The sequence below is a fragment of the Oryzias latipes genome, chromosome 11 (assembly GCF_002234675.1).
Source record: "Oryzias latipes chromosome 11, ASM223467v1".
Taxonomy (NCBI): Eukaryota; Metazoa; Chordata; class Actinopteri; order Beloniformes; family Adrianichthyidae; genus Oryzias; species Oryzias latipes.
In genome coordinates, this window is record NC_019869.2 from 19,775,683 (window position 1) to 19,791,330 (window position 15,648).

The following is a 15,648-nucleotide window of genomic DNA, read 5'->3' on the forward strand; positions in this document are numbered from 1 at the left end:
TTGTCACACCAGGACCTCTGCCTGCTAGCAATTGTGTTTCGAACCAAAGAATTTGAATGACTTTTGAAGCTGCAGGCGGTGCATGGATTGAGCTTGTTGATGGAATTTTATTACATCTCATGGTTTTGTTGCTATGAGCAGTTTTCTCTCGACAAGTGAGAACATTATGAACCTTTTTTATGACATTTCAGAAAGTGCGAACTTGTATTTTCTGCAAAAAAATTAAACGTAGAGGAAACAATTTTACGTCTTTATTTCTTGTTATTTGGATTATTATGGCCTATAGATAAGAGAACCTGGAAAAAAAAACGTGTTTAGAACGAAATCCTTGATACTCATGGTGTTGTTGTCCAGGCCATAGTTTCTGCAGAGCGGCAGTAGTTCATTAGAAACTCACCTCTGAGTTGTGGGCGGGACTAAGTGCAGCGGTTTTCCATCATCTATTTACACGCTCTCCCGCTACCTAACAGCCCTTCACGCCCCCAACCTAACATTACCGCTGGAACAAATATGGTGAGCAATGTTAGAAGTATCTCGCTGTACAGTTTTAATCCAGATTCCAGCTCAGACGAGGAGAACAAAAGCCTACATGGATTTAATCGTCTGCAAGGATGCATCAGTATAGAATGGAGCAGGGAGCTTGTGGCCCTGCTCAGTGTATTTTCTCCGTCACAAATACAATCTTTTTCAAACTGCATTTTGTTGCTCCTGATTTCCAACAATTTGAACAAAGAAATGCTCAGAAATGCAATTGTAAGCTTAACTTTATTTTTCTCTATGTTCTCCATCATCAGACTAATGCCACAAGTACCTGTTAAAAACACCCAAAACATGATTTTAATTAGATAAAGGATAAAAATGTAGAGTCGTTTTGGATAGTTGACTGACTATGAGGGAAACGCCCAGACAAGTGCGCCAAAGCGGAGCAGCTGATTTTTAAAAAAAAGTGTTCCGACCTTTAACCCATTGTTTCCCGGGGGGCCTTTAGTTTTCGTCAACCGGTTTCTGTTTCCTCACTGAGAATCAGCACGTGGCTGGCGGCTCTTCGCTTACTCATCAGGGAAAACCCAACTTCCGCGTGCAGAGCTGACAGACGGACCTGCGCCGCGCGGGCGAGGGACTCACCTCACCTGAGCGTCAGGTGGACGGAAGCTCCGCTGCTTGGGATACTCCACCCGAACCGGGATCTGCGGAGATGAGCGCTGGGTGGGCTTATGGTCTTCACCGTCTTCTGAAAGTTTGAAATTCAGGTGAGTCTCAGGTGAAGCGCCATGCCCGTCATGGAGAGGAGATCATCATCATCTCAGGGGATAAGCCGGCGGATTTCTGGGAATTTATGGCAGAGTTTTGGGTCTTCCAGAAATCTTCTGATCATCTAAGCGTAGATTGAGTTTAAAAACATCTGAATATTAATATTTAGCCGAAGAAAACTTTTTTTTTTATTCAACATGCAAGAAACTTCAGAGAGGAAGAACAACAACTTAGTTCCAGCGTTTATTTTTTAACAAAATGTGACAAAACTACAATTTTCTAACTTTAAAGATAAAAAAATAAAAAATTTAAATTAATGGAAGTAAAATAAATTATTGTAAACAAAACAATGTAAAGAATTGCGAATTTTTCTTCCTGTAATAGTTCTCCAAACCCAAACCTTCACTTCAGGTTTTGATGTGTTTCATTTTGACATGAAGTCACAGGAAAATTGAAGAAACAAAGCACTGTGGAGGTGGAGCTTCAGTCCTGAAGCCTTTAAACTCAAAGCTCAGGTTTATTTTTTCAGCTTCGGTTCTAGTGGGGCGATATTCTTTATGTTAGAAATATCATCATCATTGTTGTTTTAAAAGATTTATTATTTCGATTGTGGAGGTTTAAAGTTAAACCTGTTTCAGGTGAAACCCTGGCAATGCTGCATAGTAGCGACTCCCATCCAGAGGCCCAACTGGACTTCTTCCACAAGCTGGGCTACTCCACCGCTCAGGTGCACGCCGTCCAGCAGAAGTTTGGCCCTGACACAGACAGGGACAAGGTCCTGGGGGAGCTGGTCCAAAGCAGAGCCGGACAGAAGCAGAGGGCCGTGACCACCCTGTGCGCGCTGGTGTCCAGAGGGGACACGCAGAATGTGGGGCCCGCCCTGCAGCTGCCCGTCCCTGACTGCTCCATGGAGGGCAGGGAGCAGGGCAGCCAGGACACCCTGAGGGCTGTGGTCATTGACGGCAGTAATGTGGCCATGAGGTAAGAGGAACGAACGCGCTGTGACCCCCCAACACAGAAAACAATGTCTACAACGACATTATTACGTTGTAGATGAGGTTAGACCATCTGGAGGGTCAAAGGGCAGGGAGGGCCAATTTATCTTAATCTGTTTAGTTAGTTCAGTTTAGAAATTTCTTATTGAATTCTATGTATTCATGATCCTTTTGATTGTATGTTTACTTTACAATTACGGTAGGAAGCCCATTGATGACTGTTGGTGTGATTTTGGGCTATACAAATAAAATGGAATTGAATTGAATCTGAGGGGGCCAATGTGAACTATTACAATTTACCTAACTTTATTGTGAAAGGGAAGAATGTGTCACACAGAGGCTTGACTTGTCGCTTTGTTTTTTACCAAAAGCCCCTTTTAACTTTATTTAAGCTTAAAAAAACATTTAAAAAATGCATTTATTAATTTTGTTTAATTTTAGCTGCAGATTCTGTAGGTTTGCCACAAGCATAAACAAAAATACACTGGTCCGTTTGCGGTGCATCTCTGTTGCATTCACACAAAAATTAAAGGTTCATTAATCCATCGGAATGTTTACAGCTTCACAACTTTACGCAGGAGTTTCATTTCCAGTCCGCTGATGCTTCCATTTTGCAGCAAAAAACTGGAGAGATGGGAAACAGGTCAGGATTTCAAAGGAAATGCCTATGTGGTACTTTCAAAATAAAAATAAATAAAATGTCATTTTATTTTTAAGGGGAACTACCCCCGTGATAGCGCACGTTAAAGCCATGGATAACACCGGCATCCATTTTCGCCATGGATGACGAAGATTTAATTTTTGAAGTACAAAAACATAACATAATTTATGACACAAAACGCACGTTTTTACTAGGACTCAGTGAGGATGGAGAGGGCATGGGGCCTGATCGGCAAAATGTGGATGTTGATGATATGAGGGTGGCAGGACAAACCACTCCTCTGGAAGCCAGGGGGGACGATGTAAACTGACGGTCGTGAGACGGACTCCCCACACAACGCAAGGGAGACGGTGTATATCCAGCATAATGACCTGTCACTACTCAATAATAAACCCATCAATGAAATGAACATTTGCTGTTTACACATACGCAATTTTTTGGACTATAAGTTGCTCCACAGTATAAGCCAGTATTTGCTGTTAGTAGCAAATACTGATACGCACACCTGAAGTGCCTTCTAGTGATTGTTTACATTTTTTGAATCACATATTCTGTAAGTCGCACCTGAGTAATTTCAATTCAATTTTCTTTATTTCACACAAGAGTTTAAAAAAGACAGATAAAACAAGATAGTGTGCTTGAAAAGGAGTGGGTTGAAGAGAAATTTTGTATGATCTCACCACTTTTTTTTACAACACCTGATGATCTGCGTATTTCTATTTACACTTTTGTGCATTTTATACATTCACATTACGTTCTTCATTGCACCTACTGTATGCAGAAGTGACATTTTTGTATTTATTGATCATTTCTTTCCTTGTACGGTTCCATCGGCGACATCTTGTAGGTTTTTTTGAATGGATGTAAACTTTTGGTTTGTTTTAAACCTTCATCCAGTCCATTCCATAAATCCACACCACAAATTGATAATCACGTTTTCTGTTTTGCAGTAGGAAAACCCTGCTCATTGAAGTTCAGCTGATTTCTTAAATTGTAACTCCCATCTCTGTCCTTGAACATTTGTTGTATGTTTATTGGTAGTAAGTTATTTCTGGCTTTATACATGATGAATGCTGTTTTAAGTTTCACTAATTCCCATAATTTCCATAAACCCGACTTCAACGATAGTGTATTTGTATGCATCCCATTATCCACTCCATGAACTATTCGTAAACCTTTTTTTTTTGTAAGATATACAAACACTGTAGATTTGTTTTATTAGTATTTCCCCAACTGTACAATACACTGTACTGTAAATGTGGTAGTATTATCAATGAATACATTAGTAGGCGTGCTTTGTGAGTGAAAGTATGATGCGATTTTCCCAACACTGCTATGCTTTTAGCAAGTTTAGCTCTGACTTGTTTTATTTGTGGCTTCCAGCTATTTTGTCGTCCATAAATGACTCCAAGGAATTCAATTTCAGTCACTCTTTCCAAAACATGATTATCGATAGAAACCTTCATTTCTAAATCTGCAGAAATGTGGCGATTTCCAAAAATCATGAATTGAGTTTTGTTAACATTGAGTGTTAACATTTGTTAACATTATTTTAGTTTCCCTAATTCTGTGTTTACTATTTTTACTGCTTCACTGAGATTCTCCTCTGTAGATACTATACTTGTGTCGTCGGCATTTAAAAGTATAACTTGCACCCCATCCAAACAATGCCAGAAAACGCGACTTATACTCTGAAATATACTATGTTGCTAGACGTTGCTAAAAGTTTCATACAATTGAACAAAAAAGTCGATGAAAATCACGACCTCTAAATACCTGAATGTCTGTGATTTAAACTTCTATAAAAAGCTCTTTGATTAGTCAAGATTCTTTTGACTATTCTTTATAACTTTATTCAGCCTGATGGAATTTTCCAAAAGGAGAACCGGAACCGGTGCTTTCACATTTGTCCACGTGTGCTGGGTCGAGGTTTTCAGACCAGATTAGCCAAGAAGTATTGCAGGTTTTGACGTCACGCACAGTAGTTTGCTCCCCACAGACCAACAACATGGCGGAAAAACCGGCGACTGAGCGACACAAAGCAAAGAGAAGGTTTTGAGTCCAGCCTTGTGTCCACCCACCCACCCACCGATTAACTGAAAGTACGGAAATCTTAGCTAAAAATAATCTAAATAATTCATTGAAGAAATGTACTATTTGATACCGAACCCCAAGTGGTTGAATTAATTTGCATTTCTGGGAGATTTTGGCTTAATCAATGCAGAGTTTGGGGTGTTCGGGGTTTAGCGTCTCGCCTAAGGACACCATGACTGCGAGTCGAGGATTTGAACCTCTAACTAGCAGACAGGCTCATCAACCAAGCGAGCAAAAGCTTTTTCCTTTTATCTTCTCAGGGATTTCATCATTTAGCATTTTTATGATTATTTACAAGTTGGTATTGGTCAGAGACACATTGATGGTGCTTTGGATTCAAACCCCTGACCTTGGGAGGCAGGTAACAATGACTATAACTGAATAACATAACTGAGAACAATTCTGAGTGCAGATATCAAACCTTGTGTGTTTTTATTCTGTTAGACTCGTTTCCGTGAATGCAGATGAATTTGCAGACAGATGAGACCTGATTTTTATGACCAGGAGATGTTTTTTGACCACAACAGGAGATTGTTGTGGGTCCAGATCACAGATTCAGGCTCACAATCACAGAAGAACTGTTGCTTTTTCAGTCAAAATGTAAAATCGATGACCGTGGGAAAACTGACCTGCTCTGCAGATTATACGTCTTTGGTTCATGAATTATCTGGGAGTTTCTAGGAGCTGCTCTGCACGTCAGATTCACACCCATCCCTTTGCACTCGTTCAACCTTTCACTTAATGCCTTCTGTTACCTGCAGGAATTCGACTTTTGCATTTTTAAACCTGCCGTGCAGGTTCAGGCGTGCCTTCCTTATATGCAAATCGGAGAGCAGGAACTCCTCCTTTCAGAGCCCTGAGCTTTAAAGTCAGCGCTGCAGGATTCTGCAGGATTCTGAACCACTTCAAAATCCAGACCCTCTGAGATTTTATTGGAGAATTTATGCTTTAATTTTTTTAAATTTATAATAAACTCTATTCAGCATTTTGTGGGGGTGCTTAGTTTCTTCATTGAGTTTTAACCCTGTAAGAGCCACAAGAATTGGCAGCAAATTCCAATTTTTGGAAATTAATATGAAATCCACAAAGAAAATGAGCAATATCATTTTTAACGAGATACATAGTATGAGAATGATAACTGAAATAAGGAGGTCCCGAATACAAGCGGCTGAAAGGAGCTTCCTCAGTAGGGTGGCTGGGCGGTCCGTTAGAGAGAGCGTGAGAAGCTCGGTCACCCACGAAGAGCTCGGAGTAGAACCGCTTCTCCTCCACATCGCGAGGAGCCAGTCGAGGTGGCTCGGGCATCTAGTTCAGATGCCCCCTGGACGCCTCCCTGGGGAGGTGTTCCTAGCATGTCCCACTGGGCGGAGGCCCCGGGGAAGACCCAGGACAAACTGGAGAGACTAAGTCTCTTGGCTGGCCTTGGAACGTCTCAGGGTCCCCCCAGAGGAGCTGGAGGAAGTGGCCGGGGCATGGGAAGTCTGGGCATCTTTGCTTGGACTGCTGCTCCCACGACCCGGTCCTGGATGAGCAGAAGAAGATGGATGGATAGATGGATGGATGGAGTTATTGTCACCGTACAGTTTTGACAAAAAGATTTCATGGAGGCAGCCATCTTAAAATAAGGAAAAGATCTTCTACTGCCCCTAGTGGAATGAGGATGAACTGCAGGGCAGGAAACATGGACCAAGATTCATACAATGGGTTTTCTAACAAAAATTTGGATCATTCTAATGAGATAGGGGTTTCGGATATGTGTGTATAAAGCATGATGCAAATAATTATCTAGGGTTAAAATATGAACATGATATCTGCTCAGTTGCCTTGAATTTGCTTCATTTAAATTTGAGTCAGTTAGTGTGAGAAACAACTGATTAAAGCCAGAATAAACTGATTATATACAGAACAATGTTGAATTTGATCTTTTAAAGGACTGTTGTGTGAAATTTGCACATGGGTTGTTTCAGGATCACTAAAAATTTCCTGGTTCTCCCATTTAGCCACGGGAACAAGGAAGTGTTTTCCTGTCTGGGAATCCAGCTGGCGGTGAACTTTTTTCTGGACCGAGGCCACAAGGACATCACTGTTTTTGTGCCATCCTGGAGAAAAGAGCAGCCGAGACCGGACGTCCCCATCACAGGTACGAGGACGAAATGTAAATGTGAGAAGAAATTATCAGACATCAGAGGATCTGACCTTTACCCTTCAAGGAGCTTCTGCACGGATTAAATATGGTTAGTTAGTCATGCTTGCTTCTGGCACTGTTTGCCAAAAAACGATACCTGACTTTCGAAGAAAATTATTAATTGCAGGTTTGTATCTTGCTGGAATTATACAACAAAAAGACTTTTATATATTGCAATAGAGCTGTAAAAGAAAAAGCCTGAAGCAAGATTGGTGAAAGTTGCACTGCTTCGATACTTTGCACCAAGCCTCTTCCAACTGTAAGTGATGAACATGCCAGTAAACTGTAGAAAAAGAAGAAACAGCCTTCCCTGTTTGGAAACTAAATGTGCATATGCATCACACAAATCATATACGTTACATGGCTGGTGTGAACGTAGAATTAGTTGTGAATATGACTGTGTGGTTGTGTGTCTCTGTGTGATTTTGCGATGGGTGTACTCCTTTATTCTACAGTGGCTGGGATAGGCTCCAGCAACTTTTGGTTCCCCAAACGGGATGAGGCGAGTTTGGAAAATGGATGGATGAGCTTTCTTCAGTGTCAATTACATCTATTTGATTGCATAAACTTGTGGGGGGGGGGGGAAAGGGAAAACTTCCTTTATTTTTCAGCTACAGAGTAATCTGACAGTTTAGATATATGTAAAAGTTTTTGTGGTTAGCACTTTTACCTCACTGTGAGAAGACGGTGGTTCAAATCCCAACTGGGATCTTTCTGTGTGGAGTTGGCATTTGTACGACACACCGACTTCTTCAAAAACATGCTTTGTCAATTGATCGATAATGTCAGATATCAACTGGCTTTTATATATATATATATATATATATATATATATATATATATATATATATATTTATACAATCTTTCTTTATTAAATTTAGGTTAGTTCTGTTTTGCACAGTTTGAAGTTAAACATGTTGGTTTTTTAAGTGAAAAGTGTAAAAAAATAAATAAAAAAAGGCCGTATTTTTATTCTGGATTGGGAAGCGTTGAGAAACTCAAACCTTTTTATGTCCCTACAAAGTATGCATTTTTAAATAATCCAGATTATTTTTACCTTCAGACCCTCTTAATCCCACTTCAGATGGAGGAGCTGTCAGGAGACTGTTCATCTAAAAAATATCCGCTTTCTGAAAAACCTGATTTATTGGAGATGGCTCGATTTGTTCTTTATTTCTAATAAATTTAATTAAATTTCATCTTGACTGTGTCATGACTGGATACTTTCAGGAAAAATCCAGTGTACTCCTCGTGCATTGCACTTTTAATTATTATGGGGCAATTAAATTAAAGTTTTTCTGGTAAGAAAAGTCCCTCACTGATTATCAGAGGTGTTGATCTGCAGGTCGTGTCTGATTTAACCAAGAAAGGTAAAAAAAACGTCAGATGTTTTTCTCTTTCTAACCTCAAAATAAAAAGCTTTCTCAGTTGTAAGGAAACTTATCGAATTAGAAGCGTTGGGGTTTCCCTGCAGGCTTTGACATTAGAAGCATCACCTCATATAGAAACTGATTTCACTGCTTTGTACAGATGAACAGATAAACTGCTTCCAGGAAGTTCTGGGTTGAACTTCTAACCAGGTCAAATTTGTCTGATGGAAAAAAAAAAAGACTCAAATGAATCTTTTGCTTTGATGGTGTTGAAGATTGGAGGCGAGTTTCATTTTAATAGTCAGCATTTCTATGCTGCTGTGACCGAGGGATGCTCAGTATCATGACCTGGATCTGAAAGTCTGTGGAGCTACTTTTGTAGACACAGCTTCTTGCCTTCACAAAAGAAAACTACATTCTGACGTAAGCAGAGCCAACCACAAACAAACAGGAAATAGTACATCAGGGGAAAAGAAATTTGACTCCAGACGCATAAAGATTCTGATCTATAGAAAAATAACCTAGTTAGGGAAAATATATAAATACAAAAGTTAACATGCACACTTTTTGTCATGTTTGTGACTAGGCCTGCACAATATACCGCAAATTTATCGTTAACGCAACATCAAGCTGTGCAATACGCATACCGCAATAGACGGCGAAAATCGCAATAAATGGTTACCTTGACCCTTGTGCTATCCTAGGCACTTTACCATTGGGAGTTGGGTCATCTAGACCCACTAGACAGTGCTCTGAACCTTTTTTCTTCAATGATTTGTGAACCTCACTGGTGTCCATGGATTACATGAAATCTTTCCACCTTTATCCACCTTTGTCATGGTAGGGAGAACACGTCAAAGTAAGGGGGGTCATCTAAGATAGCACAAGGGTTAAATGTGCTAAAACAAACTCATGGCAGCTTGAAATATTGAACAAAAGAAACAAATCCCTTTATGCATTTAACCAATCGGAAGGACCCGTTTACGCTGTTGATCAATCAGATGAGCCCTTTTATGTTTGATGTTTGCCTCCTATGTCGACGAGGGTCATTTGGAGTATAATTTTTATACTGTTGCATTGAAATGGAAATGATGTTTTTGGTTGTTTTGCTATTTGTTTATATACCGCAAATTATATCGTTATCGCAATATTAATCACCAATATCGCATATCGCAAGTTTTCCTCATATCGTGCAGCCCTATTTGTGACCAATATATAGTCAGGCAGTAGTGTGATGGGTCTTGGCTAAGGACGCCCCCTGGGAAACAAAACCTTTTTTCCCATGCGCCAGTCTTACACACATCCTACTGAGCCTTCCAGCCACTAGCAGTCATTTTGCAAATAGAACTCTGTTTTGGGATTGGACTTAAAAAGCACAAAAAATGAATTTATTTATGTAGTTTTAGTCTTTTTCCAAACAAAATGTATGTGTGTGCTTCAATGTATCCATTTCTGCATTTATTTCTTTGATACTCCTTCATACTGTTCATTCCTGTTTGTAAAATGTTGCCGCCTGATTTTCATGCGTTGCTTGTTTTTGCTGCGCAGATCAGCACATTCTGCGAGACCTGGAGAGGAAGAAGATTCTGGTGTTCACTCCATCCCGCCGGGTTGCAGGCAAGCGTGTCGTCTGCAATGATGACTGCTTCATCGTCAAGCATGCCTTTGAGTCCGACGGCATCATGGTCTCCAACGACATGTATCGAGACCTGCAGGCTGAGAAGCCCGAGTGGAAGCGCTTCATCGAGGAGAGGCTGCTCATGTATTCCTTCGTCAACAACAAGTGAGTCCTCCCCACCCTTCAATGAAGGGACGGTTGGAAAGGAGGGGAAGGTTTCCGACTAAAGCTTGTGTTTGACACAGGTTTATGCCTCCTGATGACCCACTGGGCCGCCACGGACCAAACCTGGAGAATTTTCTGCGCAAGTTCCCAAAAGCGAAGAAAAAACAGCCGTGTCCCTATGGTGAGTGAGGAGGGTGTGAGATTTGCGCAATTCAAAGTAAGCGTAAAAAGATTGTGACTCCAAGCATAAAACGTTGTTGGAGTATCCTAAATCGTTATTTTAATCAACCTTTTAACGTCGGAGATGACTAGAAAACACACACTCGTTGAAATGACATTACTCTTCGACCATCAGCGGGTATCAGCTGATTCTGATGCAGAGAAATGCTGCTTTTCAAATCAGCTTTGCACAAATGCGTAACATTTCACTACTGTAAAGTGTTGCATATCGGTCCGAAGCTGCTTTTATCCGATTCAGCTTGAAACACATTGTGTAAACGGCTGAAGAGTTCCAATAGTCTAAAAAGTGCAGAGCTAAAGTTCTCGTGTTGAAGGGTTGACTGCATAAAGTCTGTTCAATCACCCATTTTATTCTTCAACTTTGACTGACAGCGGGTAAAAGTCAACATATGGTACATAAAGGGTAACCGGGAAAGGAAACTGTCATTATTTTCACGCCCACTTGGTGGCCCCTTTCTGACACTATTATGTGGAATGTCAGCTTTCAGTTTGCAGATGACAACAGCACTCAACCCAAACTAGAGCAAGGTTTTCCAGTACACTAGTTTGAAGTTGCCCCATTGCGCAGCACTCTCCATACCAGTCTGAGCTGAAGTGTTTCAACACTGACGTCTAGAAAAAGTACAAGTAAAAGGAGAATGTCTCCTCTTAGTGGGATCTTTGGTTCTGTAACTATGGCGGCCCAAAAGTGCAAATCACACCAGCGTATCATTAGACGCAAAAACATGTTAAAGATCACATCATCAATTAAAAAAGCGAAACAAATTTTAAAAAAAACCTCCACATTACATTTTAGAAATCCACACAAAATTCCAGAAGCCAAAACACAATTCTAAAACAAGGAAATGAAATAAAATGAAAGTTTTGGAAAACAAAAGTAATTTCCACATATCAAAATAAAAATGTTAAAAATCAACATACAATAAGAAATTAAAAGGTAGAAACAACGGGACATCGCTGATTGGATCACAACATTTGATTTTTGACGTTCTACATTTTTTATAATGTGTCCTTAACTTATACAAGTTTTATGAATAGTACCCAGTTTGCTTCATTCCAAATAATGTTTGGTCAAAAGGATGGAAAAACATCATCATCCAATTAGTGGTTTCTGGAATTTTGTTTTCATTGTTTTACTTAACTTGTCAACATTTATTGAACTTTGAAATAACATCCTTTAAATTGTCCAGAAAAATGTGAGTGTTTTTTTAATTCCTCAATCAAGTTTTTCTAATGTCAAGAGTTTGGAACACTTGGAAAACTTTGACTCATTGAAATATTTGTTTCCTTATTTAAAGAACGCAGCTCTGATTGGGACAAAAAAATTCTAAACTTTGCTGATTTTGAGAAAAGCTTCTAAAGAGAAATTAAAAAACTTGAAGCTTGATAGATTACTTTGAATGTTGTAAATCTTTGCAAGTTTTGAATAGTTTGCAAAGTAAAAACAAGGCTTTCCAGATAATCTTAGGTTGAATTTACCAGCAAAGAAAAGTAAAGGATGACCTCTTTTGTCTAGTTTATCCTTTTGTAACAACGCAAGTCTCGTTTCAGTGATAAAAACGGTCCACTAGGCCAGAAAAGTGTTTTGAAACAGACGGTCAAGCAGGTTGCATCATTCCTTTCAACATGCTCAGACTAATCCTTGAATTTATGTTTTTTTTTTGGGGGGGGGGGGGGGGTAGTCAAAACATGATCATGAGACGTAGAACATCAAGATGTTTAAAAACCAGCCATTTCTTTTTAGTATTACAACATAAACATAAAAGCAGCAGGTTAAAAAAAAGGGTTCCTTCATCACCAAAGAAAATAAATGAATAAATAAATAAAAGTCCAGTACAGTTTTTTCATATTTCACTAGAACCGAGTTCCATCCAGAGAACGAGTAATCTTATCCAGAACTGGTTGCCAGATTTTCTTGAACTCCTCAATATTGTCATGAAGGGTGTGTGTTAGTCCTTCCAGAGGGACAATCTTCAAAAACCTCTGTGTACCCGTTTTCTATGGTCGGAGTTTCCTTGGAAGTCCAGGATTTCACAATGTTTTGTTTTTTCTTGCTAAGAACAGAAGAATTTAAAATATTTTGCTTTTTTAATCGTTGTTGTGATCTTTGTTGGTGTGATTGGAACTTCAGGGTCACCGTAGGCTATACCCCAAATGTACAATCTGAGTAATGAAAATGAACATAAAAAATAATTTCTTAATTTATCTTTTTTTTCTCTTTTCTTTCAGGGAAGAAATGTACCTATGGGGTTAAGTGTAAATTCCACCATTCTGAGCGAGCAAAACACTCCAACCGCACAGTGGCAGATGAGCTACGGGACTCTGCCAAGCCCTCGTCCTCCTCCCAGAACCCAGTGTCGGGCCACTACGGATCCGCTCCAGGACCCAGTTTCACTTTGGAGGAGGACATGGCTCTAAAACTGAGTCTGGGAAACGAAAACGGATCCTTAAAGAAAAGCAGCCAATCAAAGGCGAGTCATCGCTCAGGCAGAAAGTCCTCATCAAGGAGGGAGAAGTTGGTCCAGCAGTCTGATAGGACTTCAACGCCACATGGTGCCTCTCAGGACCAGCTGGACTCTGGTTTGGGCTCTATAGACAGTCAAACCTCCGAGGCAATGTGGAGTGATCAGTTCCCACATACAAGCTGTCAGTGCAGGGGCGCCGTGGCCCACCAATACCTCCCTCCCAAAGTGTATCCTTGCAGCTGCTGTTCAGTAGACCCATCTCTTCACAGTCCATCTTTCCAGCCTCACAGCATCAGGAGCCACACCACAGACGCTCCCTACAGCGCCCCCCACAACTGCCCCAGCATGTACCTGCTCAGCAGACCTGCATGCAGTCAGCCAGCCGAGTTCCAGAACATAAGAGTCCATTCTCGCCAGCAATCCCATTGGTTGGACCCGATTTCCAGTCAGCCGGAGGAGCGCCAGTTCCCCCCACCGGAACCAAACAAGGGGGAGAGGGACATTGTGCGGAAGAAGCTGCTCGCCATCTTCAGTGCCCAGCTGGTGGACACTGCTATGGAGGCGTTCCCTCAGCTGCTGGACCCGCAGCAGCTGGTGAGGGAGATCCTCCTGCTGCAGAGTCAGGGCCGCTCGTTCAGATGAGCCTGGTCCAGCCTGAACCCGTCTCTCAGTGGAGAGACCCAAAACCAGCATGAGTTTGAGTATCGTGGTATCCACCATGCCGACATTCGCCTGGCAGTTGATGCAAATTGTGTCTTTATTTCAAATATGAGATAAACGTTAATCTCACTCTGGTGCAGTCCAGCTCTCACTGCAGAAACATTAAGCTACGTACACACCGGGCATGTGCTGTGAGTTCAAGAATGCCTCGTTTGCATATGGCGTTCACTCTGGACCACATAACAGCACATGTACTCACAGTTGGAAGAGGCTCCAGGCTTTTTCTTTCACAGCTCCATTCTGAGATACGAAAGACTTGGTGTCACACAATTCTGTCTGGGCACAAACTGTAAATTTTAATTTCTCCTTGATCAATTTTCAAATTGCCAAATCCAAGTCAAAGTTCAACTAGTTGAACTTTTTAACTCCCGTGTCTTTTACTGAGAGCTCGAGAACATACTTAAAATCTTATATAGTGATGTGTGAACCTGAAGTTTTGAACGCGGCAGCCTTTGCATAGAATTCCCATTGGAAGTGGTCGCTTGAACGCACATTCCCAAGCCCGGTGTCGAACGTAGCATTGCAAAGTCAACCATGTCAGCCATGATAGGTTTTTAACCAGACAGGTACAGCTAATCTCATCTGTCACAGAGTTACAGACAGATTTTCTGTCCATACAGCAGTTGTTACTTTATTTTAGGGCAGAAGTTGGAGTTTCCTTTTTTTCTGTCACATTAAACGGAAGAAACTTGATCGATTATATTTTGATCTACTTTCAAAGCATTCCCTGCATTAAAAAAAAATTTGATTGTGACGTTTTTAGCCAAAATCAAAAAAGCTGTTGTTTTTTGGACATAGTACTGCAGAGCAGCAGTAATTCACCTCTGAATTGTGGGTGGGACCATTAGTGTGGAGCAACCCTGCCTCCCTTTCTCTCTCCATGCGGAGCAGAGCAGGCAGCTTTTGACTCATCCAGCATACTACCTATGAAACAAATATCTTTTCAAGGTGCTATTTTTTCATCTGCAGATTGAATAAAGAAATACTCAGAAATGCAAATTTTAGTTTAATTTTCCCTTTATAGGTCCATCATTAGAAAATGCTACAAGAACCCTTTAAACCCTGTAAGAGGATTTAAATGCTTTCATGTACTAGATATTTTTATTTAGTGGCTCATTGACACAAAAATGACTTTAGCAAGTTATTACCTAAGGAACAGCCAGTCAAAAAATAAAAAGCCAGTTTAAAATCAGGTACAAAGATTGGACTGAAAGTCTGAAGTTTTACAGTAAGTCAGAAAAATAAATATCAGATAGAGAAACATCATAGAACATCACATCTCAGAAGACTTACCTTTGGACTTAAACTTAGCTTAACTTTAAGTCATGACAAATCTTATTCGACTTTTTTGTTATATTGACTCCTTGTACATTTACAGTCTAGGACCTCAGTTTTGACCCTAAACTCATTGACGCCTCGTCATGCAGCCGCATGTTTGTAAATCAGAAGGTAAAAACTGTTGTATGCGCTTGAGTATTAATGTACAACTGTCTGTTTGTGTCATATTGGCGCCATCTTTGTGTCTTCATGACCACTTTTATTATAATATTAATGTTAGGAACCTGACAGAGATTTACACGTTTAGCACAGATAACCCCATGTGGTATTGTTCTTGTTCTTGTATTCAGCTCAGCTGTATAGCATCGTTTTTTGAGTATCTACTTGTACGGACGGCATAGCCATCTTTTGTGTTCAAATAAAGTTGCCAAATAAGAACTAATATCACTGTGTTTTGATTCCAAATGCAAGGTATGTAACTGTTTCTGTGCAATGCGCTGTTTTAGCCCTTGTGCTATCCTAGGCACTTTACCATTGGGAGTTGGGTCATCTAGACCCACTAGACAGTGCACTAAACCTTTTTTCTTCAATGATTTGTGATCTTCA

General features: G+C 40.5%; 1 protein-coding gene across 1 annotated transcript; it reads left to right on the forward strand.

Moving 5' to 3' along the window:
• The first annotated feature begins 865 nt into the window (after positions 1-865).
• zc3h12a (zinc finger CCCH-type containing 12A) lies at positions 866-15,477 on the forward strand. The gene is made up of 6 exons (XM_023960196.1): positions 866-1,250; positions 1,890-2,232; positions 7,002-7,141; positions 10,105-10,339; positions 10,420-10,520; positions 12,809-15,477. The coding sequence occupies exons 2-6, from the start codon at positions 1,904-1,906 to the stop codon at positions 13,684-13,686; spliced, it is 1,683 nt and encodes a 560-aa protein (XP_023815964.1). The 5' UTR covers positions 866-1,250; positions 1,890-1,903; the 3' UTR covers positions 13,687-15,477.
• Positions 15,478-15,648: the final 171 nt, after the last annotated feature.

Bases quoted from the DNA above. Each gene is read 5' to 3' on its own strand.
- zc3h12a (XM_023960196.1), top strand. From the start codon at position 1,904: ATGCTGCATAGTAGCGACTCCCATCCAGAGGCCCAACTGGACTTCTTC. The intron at 2,233-7,001 runs GTAAGAGGAACG...TCTCCCATTTAG, and splicing joins GGCAGTAATGTGGCCATGAG to CCACGGGAACAAGGAAGTGT. The intron at 10,521-12,808 runs GTGAGTGAGGAG...CTTTTCTTTCAG, and splicing joins AAAACAGCCGTGTCCCTATG to GGAAGAAATGTACCTATGGG.